This window comes from Schistocerca serialis, unplaced genomic scaffold (assembly GCF_023864345.2).
Source record: "Schistocerca serialis cubense isolate TAMUIC-IGC-003099 unplaced genomic scaffold, iqSchSeri2.2 HiC_scaffold_1362, whole genome shotgun sequence".
Taxonomy (NCBI): Eukaryota; Metazoa; Arthropoda; class Insecta; order Orthoptera; family Acrididae; genus Schistocerca; species Schistocerca serialis.
Genome location: NW_026047583.1, coordinates 45,603,077 through 45,621,099, shown reverse-complemented (window position 1 = coordinate 45,621,099; position 18,023 = coordinate 45,603,077). Strand labels below are relative to the sequence as shown.

The 18,023-nt window shown below is 37.8% G+C and overlaps 1 protein-coding gene across 7 annotated transcripts in view; it reads right to left on the bottom strand.

Annotated features, from left to right (window-relative positions):
- The window catches only part of LOC126440335 (molybdenum cofactor biosynthesis protein 1-like), a 370,799-nt gene that overhangs the window by 339,246 nt on the left and 13,530 nt on the right, over nt 1–18,023 (bottom strand). For 2 of the 7 annotated variants that reach the window (XM_050090622.1, XM_050090623.1), the window contains exons 2-3: nt 5,927–6,125; nt 3,796–3,869 (exon numbers count right to left, since the gene is read on the bottom strand). Coding sequence is in view for 3 of the 7 variants with exons in the window: in XM_050090618.1 (XP_049946575.1) it covers nt 5,927–6,125; nt 6,220–6,296 (276 nt within the window). In the remaining 4 variants the exon portion in view is untranslated. Of the gene's footprint in view, nt 1–3,795; nt 3,870–5,926; nt 7,835–11,088; nt 11,467–18,023 lie in introns of those variants that run through there. The other 5 variants (XM_050090621.1, XM_050090618.1, XM_050090620.1 and 2 more) reach the window with 5 other exon arrangements.

The following is an 18,023-nucleotide window of genomic DNA, read 5'->3' as shown; positions in this document are numbered from 1 at the left end:
GATACTCCACACTCCATCTTCGTCCTATCCATCTGGTACGGAATGTATGATTGAGAAATGTCTTCACATCCAGGTGAAAGTGAGGTGGCGCCCCATCCTGTTGAAAGTAATAATCTTCCATTCCAGACACAACGCTAAGACCAGGAGTTATCATTTACAACATTTCCAAGTACGAGTCACCCGTGACAGTGTTGTTGAAGAAGTACAGCCTGATTAACACTCTAGAAGACAGACCACACCAGACTGTTACTCCTAGTAGATTAACATGCCTTTGCTCAGTTACGTATGGATTCTCCCTGGCCCAGTACACGCAATTATGGTTGTTAATTGCTCCATCAAGTTCAAACGTCGCATCATCTGACCAAATAATTCGATCTTGGAAACATTGCTCTTCTTCACATCTGTTAATGTGCCACTCACAAAATTCGCTTCGCCTATCAGGATCATCCTCGTTAAGAGCATGGAGAAGTCTTGGAATGTAAGGCTTAAAGTTCTGAGATGGCAAAATTGTATGACCCCTGCTTCTGCAGATCCCAGTCCCATGAGAGCATTGCCTCACATATTTCTTCGGGGATCGTGTGTATGCCTGGATTACTGCATCAAAACCCTCGTTGTCTGTTGAACTTCTCTTTCGTCCGCTATTTCTCTTCTTCTCATTCTGCACTGTTTCTTCGATTTCAAACTTATCTCTGATTATTAGAATTGTTACTCTTGTTGGTGGTGGTATTCCAAATTCAGCTCTCCAATGTCTCCAATTTTTCCCGAGGACATGCAGCTTTACTGTATGATTAAATGATGATGGCGTCCTCTTGGGTAAAATATACCGGAGGTAAAATAGTCCCCCATTCAGATCTCCAGGTGGGGACTACTCAAGAGGATGTCGTTATCAGGAGAAAGAAAACTGGCGTTCTACGGATCGGAGCGTGGAATGTCAGATCCCTTAATCGGGCAGGTAGGTTAGAAAATTTAAAAAGGGAAATGGATAGGTTAAAGTTAGATATAGTGGGAATTAGTGAAGTTCGGTGGCAGGAGGAACAAGACTTTTGGTCAGGTGATTACAGGGTTATAAATGCAAAATCAAATAGGGGTAATGCAGGAGTAGGTTTAATAATGAATAAAAAAATAGGAATGTGGATTAGCTACTACAAACAGCATAGTGAACGCATTATTGTCGCCAAGATAGACACAAAGCCCATGCCTACTACAGTAGTACAAGTTTATACGCCAACTAGCTCTGCAGATGATGAAGAAATAGATGAAACGTATGACGAGATAAAAGAAATTATTCAGGTAGTGAAGGGATACGAAAATTTAATAGTCATGGGTGACTGGAACTCGTCAGTAGGAAAAGGGAGAGAAGGAAACATAGTAGGTGAATATGGATTGGGGGGAAGAAATGAAAGAGGAAGCCGCCTTGTAGAATTTTGCACAGAGCATGACTTAATCATAGCCAACACTTGGTTCAAGAACCATATAAGAAGGTTGCATACCTGGAAGAATCGCGGAGATACTAAAAGGTATCAGATAGATTATATAATGGTAAGACAGAGATTTAGGAACCTGGTTTTAAATTGTAAGACATTTCCAGGGGCAGATGTGGATTCTGAGCACAATCTATTGGTTATGAACTGCAGATTGAAACTGAAGAAACTGCAAAAAGGTGGGAATTTAAGGAGATGGGACCTGGATAAACTGAAAGAACCAGAGGTTGTACAGAGTTTCAGAGCATAAGGGAACAATTGACAGGAATGGGGGAAAGAAATACAGTAGAAGAAGAATGGGTAGCTCTGAGGGATGAAGTAGTGAAGGCAGCAGACGATCAAGTAGGTAAAAAGACGAGGGCTAATAGAAATCCTTGGGTAACAGAAGAAATATTGAATTTAATTGATGAAAGGAGAAAATATAAAAATGCAGTAAATCAAGCAGGCAAAAAGGAATACAAACGTCTCAAAAATGAGATCGACAGGAAGTGCAAAATGGCTAAGCAGGGATGGCTAGAGGACAAATGTAAGGATGTAGAGGCTTGTCTCACTAGGGGTAAGATAGATACTGCCTACAGGAAAATTCAAGAGACCTTTGGAGAGAAGAGAACCACTTGTATGAATATCAAGAGCTCAGATGTCAACCCAGTTCTAAGTAAAGAAGGGAAGGCAGAAAAGTGGAAGGAGTATATAGAGGGTTTATACAAGGGCGATGTACTTGAGGACAATACTATGGAAATGGAAGAGGATGTACATGATGATGAAATGGGAGATATGATTTTGCGTGAAGAGTTTGACAGAGCACTGAAAGACCTGAGTCGAAACAAGGACCCCGGTGTAGACAACATTCCATTAGAACTACTGACAACCTTGGGAGAGCCAGTCCTGACAAAACTCTACCATCTGGTGAGCAAGATGTATGAGACAGGCAAAATACCCTCAGACTTCAAGAAGAATATAATAATTCCAATCCCAAAGAAAGCAGGTGTTGACAGATGTGAAAATTACCGAACTATCAGTTTAATAAGTCACAGCTGCAAAATACTAATGCGAATTCTTTACAGACGAATGGAAAAACTGGTAGAAGCAGACCTCGGGGAAGATCAGTTTGGATTCCGTAGAAACGTTGGAACACACGAGGCAATACTAACCTTACGACTTATCTTAGAAGAAAGATTAAGAAAAGGAAAACCTACATTTCTAGCATTTGTAGACTTAGAGAAGGCTTTTGACAATGTTAACGGGAATACTCTCTTTCAAATTCTGAAGGTGGCAGGGGTCAAATACAGGGAGTGAAGGGCTATTTACAATTTGTACAGAAACCAGATGGCAGTTATAAGAGTCGAGGGGCATGAAAGGGAAGCAGTGGTTGGGAAAGGAGTGAGACAGGGTTGTAGCCTCTCCCCAATGTTATTCAATCTGTATATTGAGCAAGCAGTAAAGGAAACAAAAGAAAAATTCGGGGAAGGTATTAAAATTCATGGAGAAGAAGTAAAAACTTTGAGGTTCGCCGATGACATTGTAATTCTGTCAGAGACAGCAAAGGACTTGGAAGAGCAGTTGAACGGAATGGACAGTGTCTTGAAAGGAGGATATAAGATGAACATCAACAAAAGCAAAACGAGGATAATGGAATGTAGTCAAATTAAATCGGGTGATGCTGAGGGAATTAGATTAGGAAATAAGACACTTAAAGTAGTAAAGGAGTTTTGCTATTTGGGGAGTAAAATAACTGATGATGGTCAAAGTAGAGAGGATATAAAATGTAGACTGGCAATGGCAAGGAAATCGTTTCTGAAGAAGAGAAATTTGTTAACGTCGAGTATAGATTTAAGTGTCAGGAAGTCATTTCTGAAAGTATTTGTATGGAGTATAGCCATGTATGGAAGTGAGACATGGACAATATCTAGTTTGGACAAGAAGAGAATAGAAGCTTTCGAAATGTGGTGCTACAGAAGAATGCTAAAGATAAGGTGGGTAGATCACGTAACTAATGAGGAGGTATTGAATAAGATTGGGGAGAAGAGAAGTTTGTGGCACAACTTGACTAGAAGAAGGGATCGGTTGGTAGGACATGTTTTGAGGCATGAAGGGATCACAAATTTAGCATTGGATGGCAGTGTGGAGGGTAAAAATCGTAGAGGGAGACCAAGAGATGAATACGTTAAGCAGATTCAGAAGGATGTAGGTTGCAGTAGGTACTGGGAGATGAAGAAGCTTGCACAGGATAGAGTAGCATGGAGAGCTGCATCAAACCAGTCTCAGGACTGAAGACCACAACAACAACAACAACATGTCAGCATACGACACTCACATTCTCTGTTTTCCAGTAACACTATAGCATCCATTTCCTTTGTTCAAACGATAACGCCATGTTCGCTGACAATCCTGAAACAGAAGAAATCATTGTTATGTTTTTCACCGCCTTCTTAATTATTACCCATAAAAATTGTACTTCTGTCTCCTGTAATTAACGATATTCTCTGTTTCAAAGAGCGTATACATTATTTTGGGACACCCTGTATATTGAGTGGTAGCTAAAAAGCTCAAAATACGTGGACAATCCTATAGAGGACAGCCTGTAACTAAAGTGTTGGTGCAGAGGATACCTTACTATGTCAAGAAAGATATATAATATTTTAGCAGATGACAGCAAACTGTTTATTGACATTTATCAAAGGTATTGATATACTGAACAAAGAATGAGGAGACTACGCACAAGGTGACAACTGCCAACCAGACAATAATGAAGAGAAAGGTATCCACACACATTTTAATGAAAAAGTAATACGAAGTATTGTGAAGTAAGGATGTGGAATAATAATAGGAGAAATAATCAAGGAAGTAACGAGGCATAGACAATTCATTCTAGTAATGTAAACAACATCATCAGGAACTAGGTTGACACTTAGTGTGGTGGCTGATGTGAAGGTATCTCCAGCAGCTGTCGCTCCCATCAGCCACCGTGCCGAGTGTCAAATTGTTGTGTGAACAGTAATGTAAGTACTAATATGCTGATTGACTGGAGAACACCTTGCAGTTTGTTGTTCACTTTATTGATCAGATGAACACGAGCTCAATGCAACTCACTTTGCTTGTGTTGCACAATAGACAGGGCATCACACAGTTGAGTACCATCAGCTTACAGTCATGTGATGCCTTTTGATACCACTGGAAAGTTGGCGTTGTTTTGCAAACTCACATCACCAGTTTTGTAAAGGGCTCGTCGATACTGTTGTGGAGGCCGAGTTGCCACCGTGTTACGGCAGGCCGAGTTTGAGAGTTTGTGGAATGGCTTCTGGTGCAGTACACCGCTAAGACAATTTGTCCCTGCCACTATTACACAACTGTGCCCCAGGGTCAGGTGACAGGATAGGTGAATGAAGGTTCAACAACACTCCAACAAATTAGCAACAAAGTCACACAAATGAGTTAAAAAGGTTTACTTGTCTTTGTGACTTGTTGAATGATTAAGTCTGCAATACTGCATGTAATATAAGACAAAAGAGGCCCTCAATGGCTAAGTGCAAATGATTGAAGGTAAACTTCACAGTACATAGCAAATGAAATTTTTACAAGAACTGTCTGTTCACTTTTAAGAGTACACTAAATGACGTTCCCTGTCCACGTCAGCCCTGGACGATGATCTATAAACAAGTGGGCGAGAGCTGCTCTTCTATCGTCCGAGCGGGCTTCTTTCCGTTGTCGTCTGGTCATTGGCGGACGGTAATCGGTCAGCAATTGGCTGAGGCGAGGTCGATATCTTTACCCTCAGCGCCATGGAGGTAAGAATAAGGGGAGATGGCGCTACGTATCCCAGCCGTACTACGTTTTGAAGCCATGGGGGCGTGGCTCACTGCCATGACACTCTGACCAAAACATTGTCAGTGTGCTATAGCGCTGCGTGTATTACAGTCGCTAATTGCACCATATACGCATGTAACGTCATCAGATTGGTTGTTTCAAAGTTTTTGTTTAAAATAAAATCTCGTAAAGGCGAAATTCCGCATTTCTTCTGATTAAAAATAGTTTTTAATGTAATATTACGAACAGCTAGCCTTCAATGTAAACGATACAATGTTGTTAATTCAGTAATAAACGTGTATCACAAACTAAATAATAGAAACTGAAAACTAAGTTAGCTATACCCTCCCTCCAAAGACCCATAAATACATCTTGTTTGTAATACATGCTGGGACATTTCAGTTACGTTACACTACTGGGAAACACTCTTCATTACCACCAATATTTACTGAAATGAGGTACATAGAATGGCAAATCTACACAGTGTCCTGTTTAGGACAGTTAATGTAGTGTTAGCTTTTAATTTGGTACATCATGAAGACAAAGTGAGTTACTCAACACTTTGATTATCGACGATACGTACGTATTATACTGAAATGTGAACTTGAAAACTAAGAATTTAATTCTTTGAATTAACATACCTTTTGCAAATGTTTTGGGTGTGTAGGGAAAACTGATGGTACAGCATTTTCTCGGAGCCTTACTGTTGAAACGGAAGTTCGGTCTATGTCCTCTTCTCGGAAATGCTGAGAACATATAGTGCTCCATTTCGACGCACACCAATTCTTCCTCCTCACGGCATTCTCCCACAGAGCTTTCCGACTTTCATTTTTAGGAAATCTACAGGAGAAAAACACGCTATAGTACAAGTACCGATGTAGCACACGTTCATTCACAATGAAGTTGTAAAATCACACTTAACGAGACAACTTACACATGAAATGTTATTCCCTTCGATTTCGCATCACAATCAGAAAGATTCGTACATCCGAACACCACACAAGTCACCATAATAGCGCAAAATCCTTCCAAAAGTGAGCGACAAGCCTATGCACACAAGTTTACAGCAGCAATGTTTTGGTCGGATTGAGATGGCTACCCTCGGCTTCACATAACTTCACAGCTGTGACATCACGGCGTCTCCCTCTATTCTTACCTCCATGCTCAGCGCCGACAGTGGCGCAGGTGGAACTTGCGCAAGTGGAGAGTCTCTATGGCACTGGCACCAGCTCGCATCTTTGCACCTGTGTCTTGTTCGGATGACACAGTGCGTTGATGTATGTCAAGTTTAGAGACAACGTATCTGTAAAGAACTCTTTGGCAGTTCTGATAGCACTTTATTAATCACTATCAGGCTCAGAAAAGATCGTCTTGTTTTGGTGTAATAGGTACAGTAATACTCAACAACATTAACCCAAGAACCTCATTGTGTAAGTACAAGCTGAGGGGGAAATGGAGGGAAGCTCCCTGTTCTTTAATTTTTGTACTCTTAGTGGAGCTTTCACATAGATTTTCTTGCTAGAGGAGATCGGTTGGCTCACATCAGTGCAATTTAATTTCACCTCTTCTACAGCTCTGTACAATGCGTGTGCAAGGCAAGTGATGTGTGCCACACTGGGATAGAGACTCTGAAGTCTGTAGGCTGCTACAGCCATGTATGAAGCACCATTTATTGGTCTCTATTCACACCAACAGTGACAGTAGCTTCATTGAGTTGTCAAACGCAAAGGCAGTTGTCGAGCTGTTTATTCTGCTGAGAGCTTCACACCCTTAGGAGAAACATTTCTCCAGGTCCGTCAACTTTAAGGACACCAACAAAAGTATTTACAATTTAACCCCTATCCAAATTGGTGATTTCCGATAGACGCCCTAATCTCTTGGTCAACAACTTTAGTTCGTATTTTGTCGAGCACTTCCTCGTAGCACACAGATAAATAGTCGTTTCTCAGCGTAGCTTCATCTGGAACTGGATTTATTTTGTACTTCAAGAACTGTCTGAAGCGGGGATTCTTCAGCTTCTCCAATAGGACATTGCAAGACACCACCATCTTAAACAAGTTCTTGCACCTCTGAAGATGGACATGTCTACTCAAATAACAGCGTTCGTCTGCTGTCCTTCTCAGCACTTATCTTCGTGCAGCTACTGTGTTTGGAGGTGTTGCAGTGTTTTTACACGTTAAAGCCATTTCCCCCATTAACCTTAACTTCATATAGTTTATAAAATAATATTTCCTTGTCATTGCTGAAGAATTTCTCCCCTGGTTTCGTCGAATAGGACTAAGTTTGTATTCAAACTGAATGGGGCGACTACTTGTGCTATGTTTATTGCACCAGAAGCCACCCTTGTTGGCTTCGAGAATGTTTTGTAGACTCTGTGCAACAATCTTTATATCAGTGAACGGACTACATAATGTGTTACACTGCTTGTCTACTATAAACCCGATAAATAAATCTTTGTAGTAATTGTGTTTAATTGTGACAACATTACCTCAAACATTGTCATGTGAGTAAAATTTTCGTGTTTATATTCTTGTGTACTTCAAAAAAAAACGACAAACATTTGGATTTCTGGAAAAAAATTTGGTCGAAATATGATTCATTATGGAAAAAGTTGTCCGAAATTTGACCTATTACTAAGAAAGATATAAACATAATTTTTGCTACATTAAAGCTTTGTGGATGAATTGCTGTAAAATTCACCCTAAAGTTCCGGAAAAAGATTTGACACTAAGATCCATGCCAAACTAATAATAGAATAGTAGGCCCTCATTCAGAGAAGACAGTAATCCTCACATGGTTGAGACCTATTCTTGAGTAGTTGTTTAAAGAAGGAAAAGTAACAGCTAAGGGAGAACATTGTAAACCAATAGTAGTGAGTGACATTTTTGGAAATAAAGTTGATGTTCACCTATATTCTGTGCATAAAATATCATTAATCTTACACCATGGCTAGCGCTAATGAGGAAGAAATATTGTTGCCTCCTAGTACCAGTAATGGGAGTGTGTGTTACCGGAACCCCCTGTAATAAAGGGAAGCAAATTAAAAAAGAAACATGACTACCAGTTACGATTAAAAAGTGGAACTTCCATCAAACATTGTTGCTAGTGCCATAGATCCTGTTAGGATAAGATTGGTTACTTGATAATTATTATCGATTGGATTTCAACCAGAAAATATTTGTGTGGAAAATAGGTAAAAAGGTAGCTAGCATAGCTTTCCAAAGTAATCCATTGAAATCTAAGCAAGGCCCATCATCAGAGGAGCATATTCATTTAGTTGTGTTTACTGATATTATTGCAACAGATGAAAATAAACAAGAAAAAGAAGGGAAGTATTAAATCAAGAGGAGTTGGCATTAAATTGATAGCAAGAGAATCACCTGTAGTGCCAGAAGAACAGAAATCTTAATTAGAAGGTATTCTGTTAACACATAAAGATGTGGTCACAGATAACTTGTGACTAATGAAGGAATACTTCTGTAAGTTTAAAGTAAAAGATGACACAGTTTTTTTCCTTTTGCAAGTCGTATCCACCACCAATAAACCTTCGAATTGCAGTGAGAGATGAAATATGAAAGGAGATAGACAGCAACATAACTCAATGTATTTTTAGGGTCTGTTGTGGGTACTTAAGAGACTTGTGGTAGGTGTTCATTTAGTTTTAGATTCATGATCACTCCATAAACACAAAGAGACAGAAAGGGTTAGAACCCTAAGTACAGAAGTGATGTTATCTAACTTTGATGAAGCAGAATTTCATATTTCCATAGATTTCATGGAAGGATACTGGCAGGTAGCATTACATGACCACTCAAGGCCATACACAGCCTTCTTATTTGAAAGAAAATCTTTTCAGTTTAAAGTAAATGCCATGGAAGTATTACAATTCGCCTTGGGTTGTGAGCTGTACCAAGGAGAATGGAATCCAGGAGAAGGTGATCACAGAACAACAGCTTTCATTAGTTGAAGTCTTGGCAAGCATGATTGAATTACTCCATTACCGAATTGGACATTCCTGTGTCAACTTTCATTCCTGCTCAATATTTATTAGGGAGGGAATTAGTGCAAGAATTAATAATGTATGTCAATGATTTATTAATAGTCTACAAGACTTGGGAAGACTGTTGACAATTATTGATATATATTTTGAGGTGACTGGAAGAAAAAGGGTTACTAATAAAAGTTTCTAAAACATACTTTTGGTGACAAGAGTTGACTTTTTGGGACACAGTGTGAGAATAATGGGAATACAACTATGTCCAGAAAGAATGCAAGTTATAAGAGACTGTCCAGAGACTAGAAATATTAAGCATCTATGATCACTTAGATTTGGCTGGATTCTATAGGAGCTTTGTAAGAGGCTAGGCTATGAAAGATGCTCATTTATCGAACTTATTGAAATAGAAAACTATCTGGAACTGTGATGAAAGTACAAAAGAAGACTTTAGCAATATTAAGCAAGCTAAAGCAAAAGCATGGAAATAAGACAAGTCACTATTTCGCACTGACTATGAACTTCACTACATAATAGATGAGAATAAATATTTTATGAGTAATATCTAGATAAGTATGCATGAGAAGATAGCATTTACTATTAAGGAATTACTCATTACTCACAGAAGTCACCATAATTTACCACAGCCCACATTTAAAAAGAACAAGAGATCAGAAGAGACATCAGAACTGAATAGATTCTCTCTTACATGCATAGCCATCACCACATAGAGAGATGGTAATAAATGGCAAGAATATCCAGATTACATTCTAAGTCCAAAAAGGCTACTCTGTAAAAGGAACAACATATATTTTGTCAAGGACAACCTTGTTCTGTAAGTTCTAAGCTTTTCGATCTCTGATAGTGGCAGGAGCTGAAGTGGTGTAATAAATGAAGAAAATTTTAATATCGGTCTAGACGACTTTACTCAAAATAATGTTTCTTGCTCATGCTGAGTTGAACAAAGAGTAGTATATTTAAGAGACAGTAGTATATTTAAGAGGAAGCTCAGTAATAAGGTATGGGTTCAAAATACAATAGAATTAAGGTAACTAAAGTTATAAGAGGGAAGACGAGAAAGTAGCAGTTTAGTGGGAGTGATGTAATAATGAACAGGCTATGATACGCGTATATACATGAATTATATTATGAATAGTGCAGGTGGGATAAAGGGAGTATTACTTAAGTTTAAATGGAGGAAAAATGGAGGCATATATATAGGGCCAATATAGCTATAAAATTTGAATGGTCTTTATGAAGGATTTTTCTGTAGGAGGAGGAGTATTTATGGGTTTCTGCAGAAGTAGGATACTATTAGCTTTGAGGATTACTATAAAGTTGCAAAATACAGGAACGAACCTGAGTTTTGTGGTCTAATTCTTATACTCATTTCAGAAATGGATAACTAGGACAGAATTGTCTTAACTTTGTGTGCTGCTCTTAACACAGAAAGTAGGAAGTTAACAAGTTCACTACACTAGTTGTTCTCAACATTTATTACATTTGATTGTTTGAAATTGACAGATTAATATATAAACTCCGAAAAGCTCGAAGTGTCTATGGAAAACTATAATTTGCTGTCAGAACTGAATGGATACATCCAACGACTTGGGATGTTTGCATGTTTCACAACTATTCCTTAGAATTTTTTGTACTTTTCTCATGGTTAGCAGTACCTTTGTTTGCTAGGAGCTTTTTACGAGGGGAATTTTTACTTATTTTCGATGGTTAAATCACATGATTTAGTTTATACACATTTTTAGGGAATGTTAGCTTAACTTAGAATAAGTAGGTTAACTGCCTGCTTACCTTATCCTACTTGAAGGATGTGTAGAGGAAATAAGAAATGAGGCTCCTAAGCCTATGTTTCCTCACAAGTTTAGTTGGTAATCCAGATGAAGATACAACTATGATCAATTCATAATAGGAATTAATAATTACTCCATGTCCAGTCAGCATGATTAGGCTACGAATACTCCCTGTGTCTGAATAGACCATTGATAATTAAAACAGAGGTACAGCTGGTTTACCAGCCACCATTGTGGCTGGTCCACATACATAGAGAAATAGAGACAATGAAAAAATAATATATGGTCATAACATTTTAAGACTATAACTTACTTCAAGAATTCAAATTCCTATTGAAGAATGGTTACTTTGCACCAGTGTTTATCCGACCTCAAGCAAAGTATTTGAGATCAGATACATTGAAATGATAAATTTTTACTGAGTCTTTGTAAGTAATCCACAAGTAATCATTAAGTAACGTTAGGGCTATGTCATGAGTAAAGATGTTTTGAAATGGAATTATATGAAATATTACTTAGTTCAAATACCATAAGTAAAGGGTTTTTATTTTACAAAGTTTTAACAATTTTCGTTTCTGAAGACAAATGTACAATCTGAACTAGCAGTATTATTTATTTCTCTACGTCCTGTGGTTGTGATGACATCATTTACATACACAAAAAGGTGACATACAGTATAACATACCACTTGGGTAAGGCAATGTGTTGCACAATGTCTACCAGGCCGACTAATGATGAGTATCATAGTGAGCATACCGGTTTTTTATAAGTTTGTTGTTCTAGAATAGCATGTTGTTTGGAAGTTTATGACTGTCTGTGCATGTACATGGGTAAGGATGGGCGCCACATGTCTGGAAGGTGGAATGACGGCAGCTGCTTTACTATACTTTTGTGGTACTTGCTGGTTCGGCTGTTTATTCCATCGGAGATGTGACTTGCCATGAAACTGCATACTCTGTGACAATATGAATTATTGCATGCAGAGAAAAAAACAAAACAAACATTTTTTATACGTCAAAATGGATTAAGATAACTTTCATTAAGGTTAAGCAGAATGCATGTAACATTACAGCTCATATTTGAAAACAAACCTTTATGAAGTGTTTTTGCATCATATATGAATGGTCAGTACAATTGTACTTCCAAAGAAATGCTATTTCCTAATTAGCAGAAAGTTACTAATTTGAGAAAAATATACAGCTTACAGCACCAGAAAAGTTACAGTGAAGAGAAATCCATATTAACAAATAATTACACAGACCAACAATGGAAAACTTTTTGGTGAAAATACCTTATTCTTTTTATTGTTAGGGTGGGAAATCTAAATATGATACTTCAAAAACTGTATCACCCACCATTTCTTCACACTTTACAGTTAAATTTATTAAAGTAAGTGATTTTTTAAAGAATTTAACAGTTTTTGTATAGTTAAAATAATTTAAAATGAGGTGTAATAAATGTAGATGAGAAACATTTGCTGGCACAAAAGGTCAATTCTATTTTTGTGTTAACAGATGGTGGTTTGTATACTGTCAATCTAACTTCACTTTCTCGTTTCCTGTACATGTGCTCAATACAGTGTTTAATCATGGTTGTAAAAACTCTGCTGACAGTTTTTGTTATATTTGTGTTGAATTTGTGATTAAAAACACCAAAGAAACATTGTTGACTTTTTGAAAAAGGTTTATTTATCATACTTTCGATCTAAACTTGATCATCAAGATAAATTTTAGGCGCCACACAAGGTATATTGTGTGTGTGTTGGAGACCTGAGAAAATGGTTGAAAAAGGAGAGAAAAGCCTTTAGATTTGCTGTTCCCATGATATGGAGGAAGCCAAGAAATCATTCCGATGATTGCTACTTTTGCAGTGTTGATATTACTGGTCATTATGCGGAAAACAAAAAAGGTAATAAGCTACTCTAACCTTTCATCTGCCATCCGACCAGTAAGGCATGGTGTAGATTTGCTGTTTCCTGACCCACCAGATGATTTAAATTCTGTTCTAACAGAAGTATTTTCTGATGCACAATGTGATTTAGATGAACCAGACGATGATGAATTCCAATGTAATACAGAAAGTCTAGAGCCCAAATTGTTTACTGAGACCGAGATTAACGATTTGGTTAGGGATCTGGGCTTAATGAAAGAAAAAGTTGAATTGCTTGGCTTTAGATTAAAAGAAAAGAACTTATTGGCAGTTGAAACCAGCATATACGTGCATAGAAAGAGTGAGCAGCAATTTTCCAACTTTTTTCAACAAGAAGGTTATTTAGTGCACTGCTCAGACATTCCAGGTCTGATGAATGAGTTTGGTACTGAATACAACAAGGAAGACTGGAGGATGTTTATTGATTCATCCAAAACTAGTTTTAAGGCTGTTTTATTAGACAATTGTAACATGTATGCATCTATACCTGTTGGACATTCTGTACACATGAAAAAAAGCTATGAAAATCTAGAAATAATGTTAAATGAAATAGGCTATTCTGCTCATGGTTGGATGAAATGTGGCGATCTAAAAGTAACATGGATGCTCCTTGGTCAGCAAGGTGGCTTTACCAAATTTCCATGTTTCTTGTGTGAATGGGACAGTAGGGCTAGGGATGAACACTGGTACAGAAAGAACTCGTCTGTGAGGAAGTCTTTAAAACCTGGTGAGAAGAACATTCTACACAAAACCTAGTAGATCCAAATAACGTCCTCCTGCCACCTCTACATATAAAGTTAGGCATAATGAAATAGTTTGTAAAGGCTTTGCCTAAAGATGGACTACTTCTTTTTCTCGATCAGTCGATAAAAGCTGACGTCGAGAGATTGTGAGTAAGATATTGGCCACGCCTTCTTTGCCAGCCTCCTCCACTTTCGTCTCGCACGCCACTGCTACGTAAGACCACCATGCAGCAGCGAATACTCGATCGCTGCTGTCCTTCGTTTTACAACTTATTGTTAAACCTAAATCGCACTACACTGACTTGTGTCCGCTTTGAGTTTCCCGTCGTTTCGCCTCAGACGAAACTCACACACAGGAGTGGGTATGATGACAGTTTTTCATACCGGAAATTATCAGATTTCTAAATTACCACGATTAGTCGTAATTTTTTCTTCATACTTTGTGTTTCTTCACTCATGCCGTAACCACGGCTATAATAGTTCTGCAAACAAATATGCTGCATGAGTGTGGAAAACCACAGGATGGTTGTTATTTGTCATGATTAACATTTTTTTAAAAAACTTTCGAGAAATCGTGTTTTCACTAATAGAAGCAATAGATTTCTTTTATGTTGCCTCATTTGGTAAGAGGGTTTGAGTTGATTTGGGGTGAGGGGACCAAATAGCGAGATCATCGGTGGTCGCATCGGATTAGGGAAGGACGGGGAAGGTAGTCGGCCGTGCCCTTTCAAAGCTGTCACCCCGGCATTTGCCTGAAGCGATTTAGGGAGATCACAGAAACTTCAATCAGGAAGGCCGTCGTGGGTTTAAACCGTCGTCCTCCCAAATGCGAGTACAGTGAGCTAACCAATGTGTCAGCTTGCCCAGTTGTATGGCAAGAGTATTGCGCAAAAGAAACAGGAAGGACAAAGTCCCCTAGGCTGCCGTCATTCCGTCGGTCACGTGGCGACGTGCTGACACGGGATTGGCTGCCTTGAAGTGGCGTGATACTCTCATAGCAGTACAGAGCAGGGTGTGGTCGCATCCACATCATCTCAGCACACAGATTGTTGGAAAGAGTGATATTGTATTTCTCTAAACACAATTTTAATAACATTCTCCGATTAACACATCAATTCAAAAATGCAAAATTAGCCTCTCAGACAGTGCAATCTTTATGCTTAAAGCCTAACACAACTGTGAAGCTAGTAGCAGTATCCATTCCCTTTGTTTCCAGCGTCTCAAGCATAGTAATAAGGAAAATATAATAATAATACTGCTACCAATAAAACGTGATGTAGTTGTTGATGTGGTCTTGAATGAAAGACTGGTTTGTGCAGCTCTCCACTTTACTGTATCCTGTGCAAGCCTCCTCATGTTCGCTAAATACAGCAACCTCTATTTGAATCTGCTTAACTGTATTCATCGCTTGGCCTCCCTCTACAATTTTTACTCCGCACACTTCCCTCTACTATCAAACTACCGCTACCTTCATGCCTTAGGACATGTAGTACCAAATGGTCCCTTCTTCTAGTCAAATTCTTCTATAAATTTCTTTTCTCCCCAATTAGATTCAGTACCACCTCATTAGATACTCGATCTACCTATCTAATGTTCAGCATTATTCTGTAGTACCACATTTGGAAAACTTCTATTCTCTTCTTATTTGAACTGCTTGTAATCCACATTTCATTTCTGTAGAAGGCTACACTCCACACAAATAGCTTCAGAGAACACATCCTGACACTGAAATTTGTATTAGATGTTAACAAATTCTGCTTCTTGAGAAATGTGTTTCTAGCTACAACCAGTCTGCATTTTATATCCTCTCTGCTCCCGCCATCCTCAGTTACTTTGCTGTCAAAACAGCAAAAATCAACTAAAACTTTTAAGTGCCTCATCAGTAAACCCATCACCCAATTCTTTAAAGATTCAAACTCATATGTATGAAACACCTTCAAACGTCTGATAAATACGAGAATGAGGTAAGGTGTTAAATATTTGACACTAACCATGTAAGGGAGAAAAAATATAACGAAGATTTAAAATTACGTTTAAATTTATGTTTCATGCTCTTCGATTTGGGAGCTTAGAATGCTGACTGTGGGTTGCACATTATCCAAACAAACCAAAAAAGAAGCTTCATTTTACTTTAATTATGCAGGTCAGCCCTAAACACTGGATGGTGTGAAAATAATCTAATAAATCCATTCACATGATCAGACTTTACATTTTGTAAGCCAGATGACTTCAAAGTTACTATTTTAATCAGTCACTTTTTATTGTTAGTTTTGTGATATTCAACAAGGTTTATGTAGCCTGTCTGACTTTTTCGTTCTATTGCAGTATTCAGTGACAATCTAAACATTATAACTATATGAATGAAAATATCTTTAGTGAATATTGTCTGCCATAATTTCCCGATTTGTTGAATCATATGCAGATGTCATTTTTGATCGTTTAATTGAAAAGAATGTATCCATATTCATTATTACTAGTACAAAAAGATTTACTTTGCATTTATTTATGAAATATGCTTGCCTTTTGGGTTATGAAAGTAGTGTGTTCTTCAAAATATACTGAGTCAACTACCAATGCTTTGAGATACAATAAAACTGATAATACCATGTTACAATTTATTCTTAGGGTATAATTGTCTGCTGAGGACCATATCAAATACAAAAATTTTAAAACCTTGACCACTCCTGAATAAATTTCTGCAAACATCCACGTTTGCTGCATTTAAATATGGCTGCCATCAATGTTTGCACCATATCATAGCTCAGAAAAGAAAATACACACTGTCATCTGAAGCTGTCAATCCAAACAAATGTGTCCCTTATTAGTTGGTTAGTAGATAACTGCCTATAACAGCTAATTTTACAATGGTGATGTGTAATGTCGTTCTTATGGCGTCAGGTTAGAATTACACAATGACTTTTCAATCGAATTATCGTTTAAACAATTTCAAAGACAACCAAAATGATGTTCAGGTATCCTTACACTCTGTCTCTGTTGTTTCGAGGCAAATCGTGTTTGTAATATATTGACTAAACTGGTTTGGTGTGGGGACAGAAGGGCTAAAAGTTACAAAAACAATAATTACTACAAAATCAAAATTGTACATAATTTAATTGGTATATTAAAAGACTGTATCTGATTAGCACATTACGTATTAGGCGTCGGATTTTGTAAGGTTGAGTTATCTCGAAATTTGCTGCTACATCCTTATTTCTGCTTTAGTTAATTAATAATGACTAAAACATCTTCTTTTAGATTAATCAGATCACTTCCATCACGGCATTTTGACCTCACAGTTTGATCAATCTATCTCATATGCTTAAAAACTATATTTAACGAAAGTACCAAAAAGCAAAGTGAAACACACTTTCGTATCAGAGTTAGTGGGATTAGTCCATAGAAGCCATCCTCCACACACATAATGTTACTGTGGGTGGTTCTGATATCCACTAAGTGTTAGTAATGCTGATGATAGTTTCTAAATAAGAAAACTTAAATTACAAAGTGAAAGCTGATAAAGTAGATATAAGTGAAAAGATTTATATGAAAAGACACAATAACTGATAGCATTTTTATGTTGTATTAGGGACTGTTTCTTATGCTATGAGTGACTGAAATCAGGAAGTACCACAGTGTGTGACTGGCATTTGCATGAAATCAGACTGTGACATGATGTCTTTCTCCCAGTGTAATGTGCTCTTTGTCTTGACTACCACATTTATGAAAGCGCTGCTAAAGATTCGATCATAACTAAATATTTATGACAAAACATTCAAATATATGTGAAATCTTATGGGACTTAACTGCTAAGGTCATCAGTCCCTAAGCTTACACACTACTTAACTTAAATTATCCTAAGGACAAACACACACACACCCATGCCCGAGGGAGGACTCGAACCTCCGCCAGGATCAGCCGCACAGTCCTTGACTGCAGTGCCTTAGACCGCTCGGCTAATCCCACGCAGCATTTATGACAAGCAAAACTACAAATATGATTGCTGCTCATTTCATTTGCACCAATTTAAGCTGTGCTCTTAGGTTTGTGTATAACCACACTCTCAAAAATCGTGGCTTATTTCAAAGAAATCACAAAGCATTGGTAACAAGCAAGACTATACATATGATTGCTGCTCGTTTCACTCGCAGTAACTTAAGCTTTACTTGTAGGTTCCCACCTAACCACACCCTCAGGAATCATGACATATTAAAAAAAAGTCAATTATTTGTGATAAGAAAAAATGTAAATTTCATATGATGTAAAT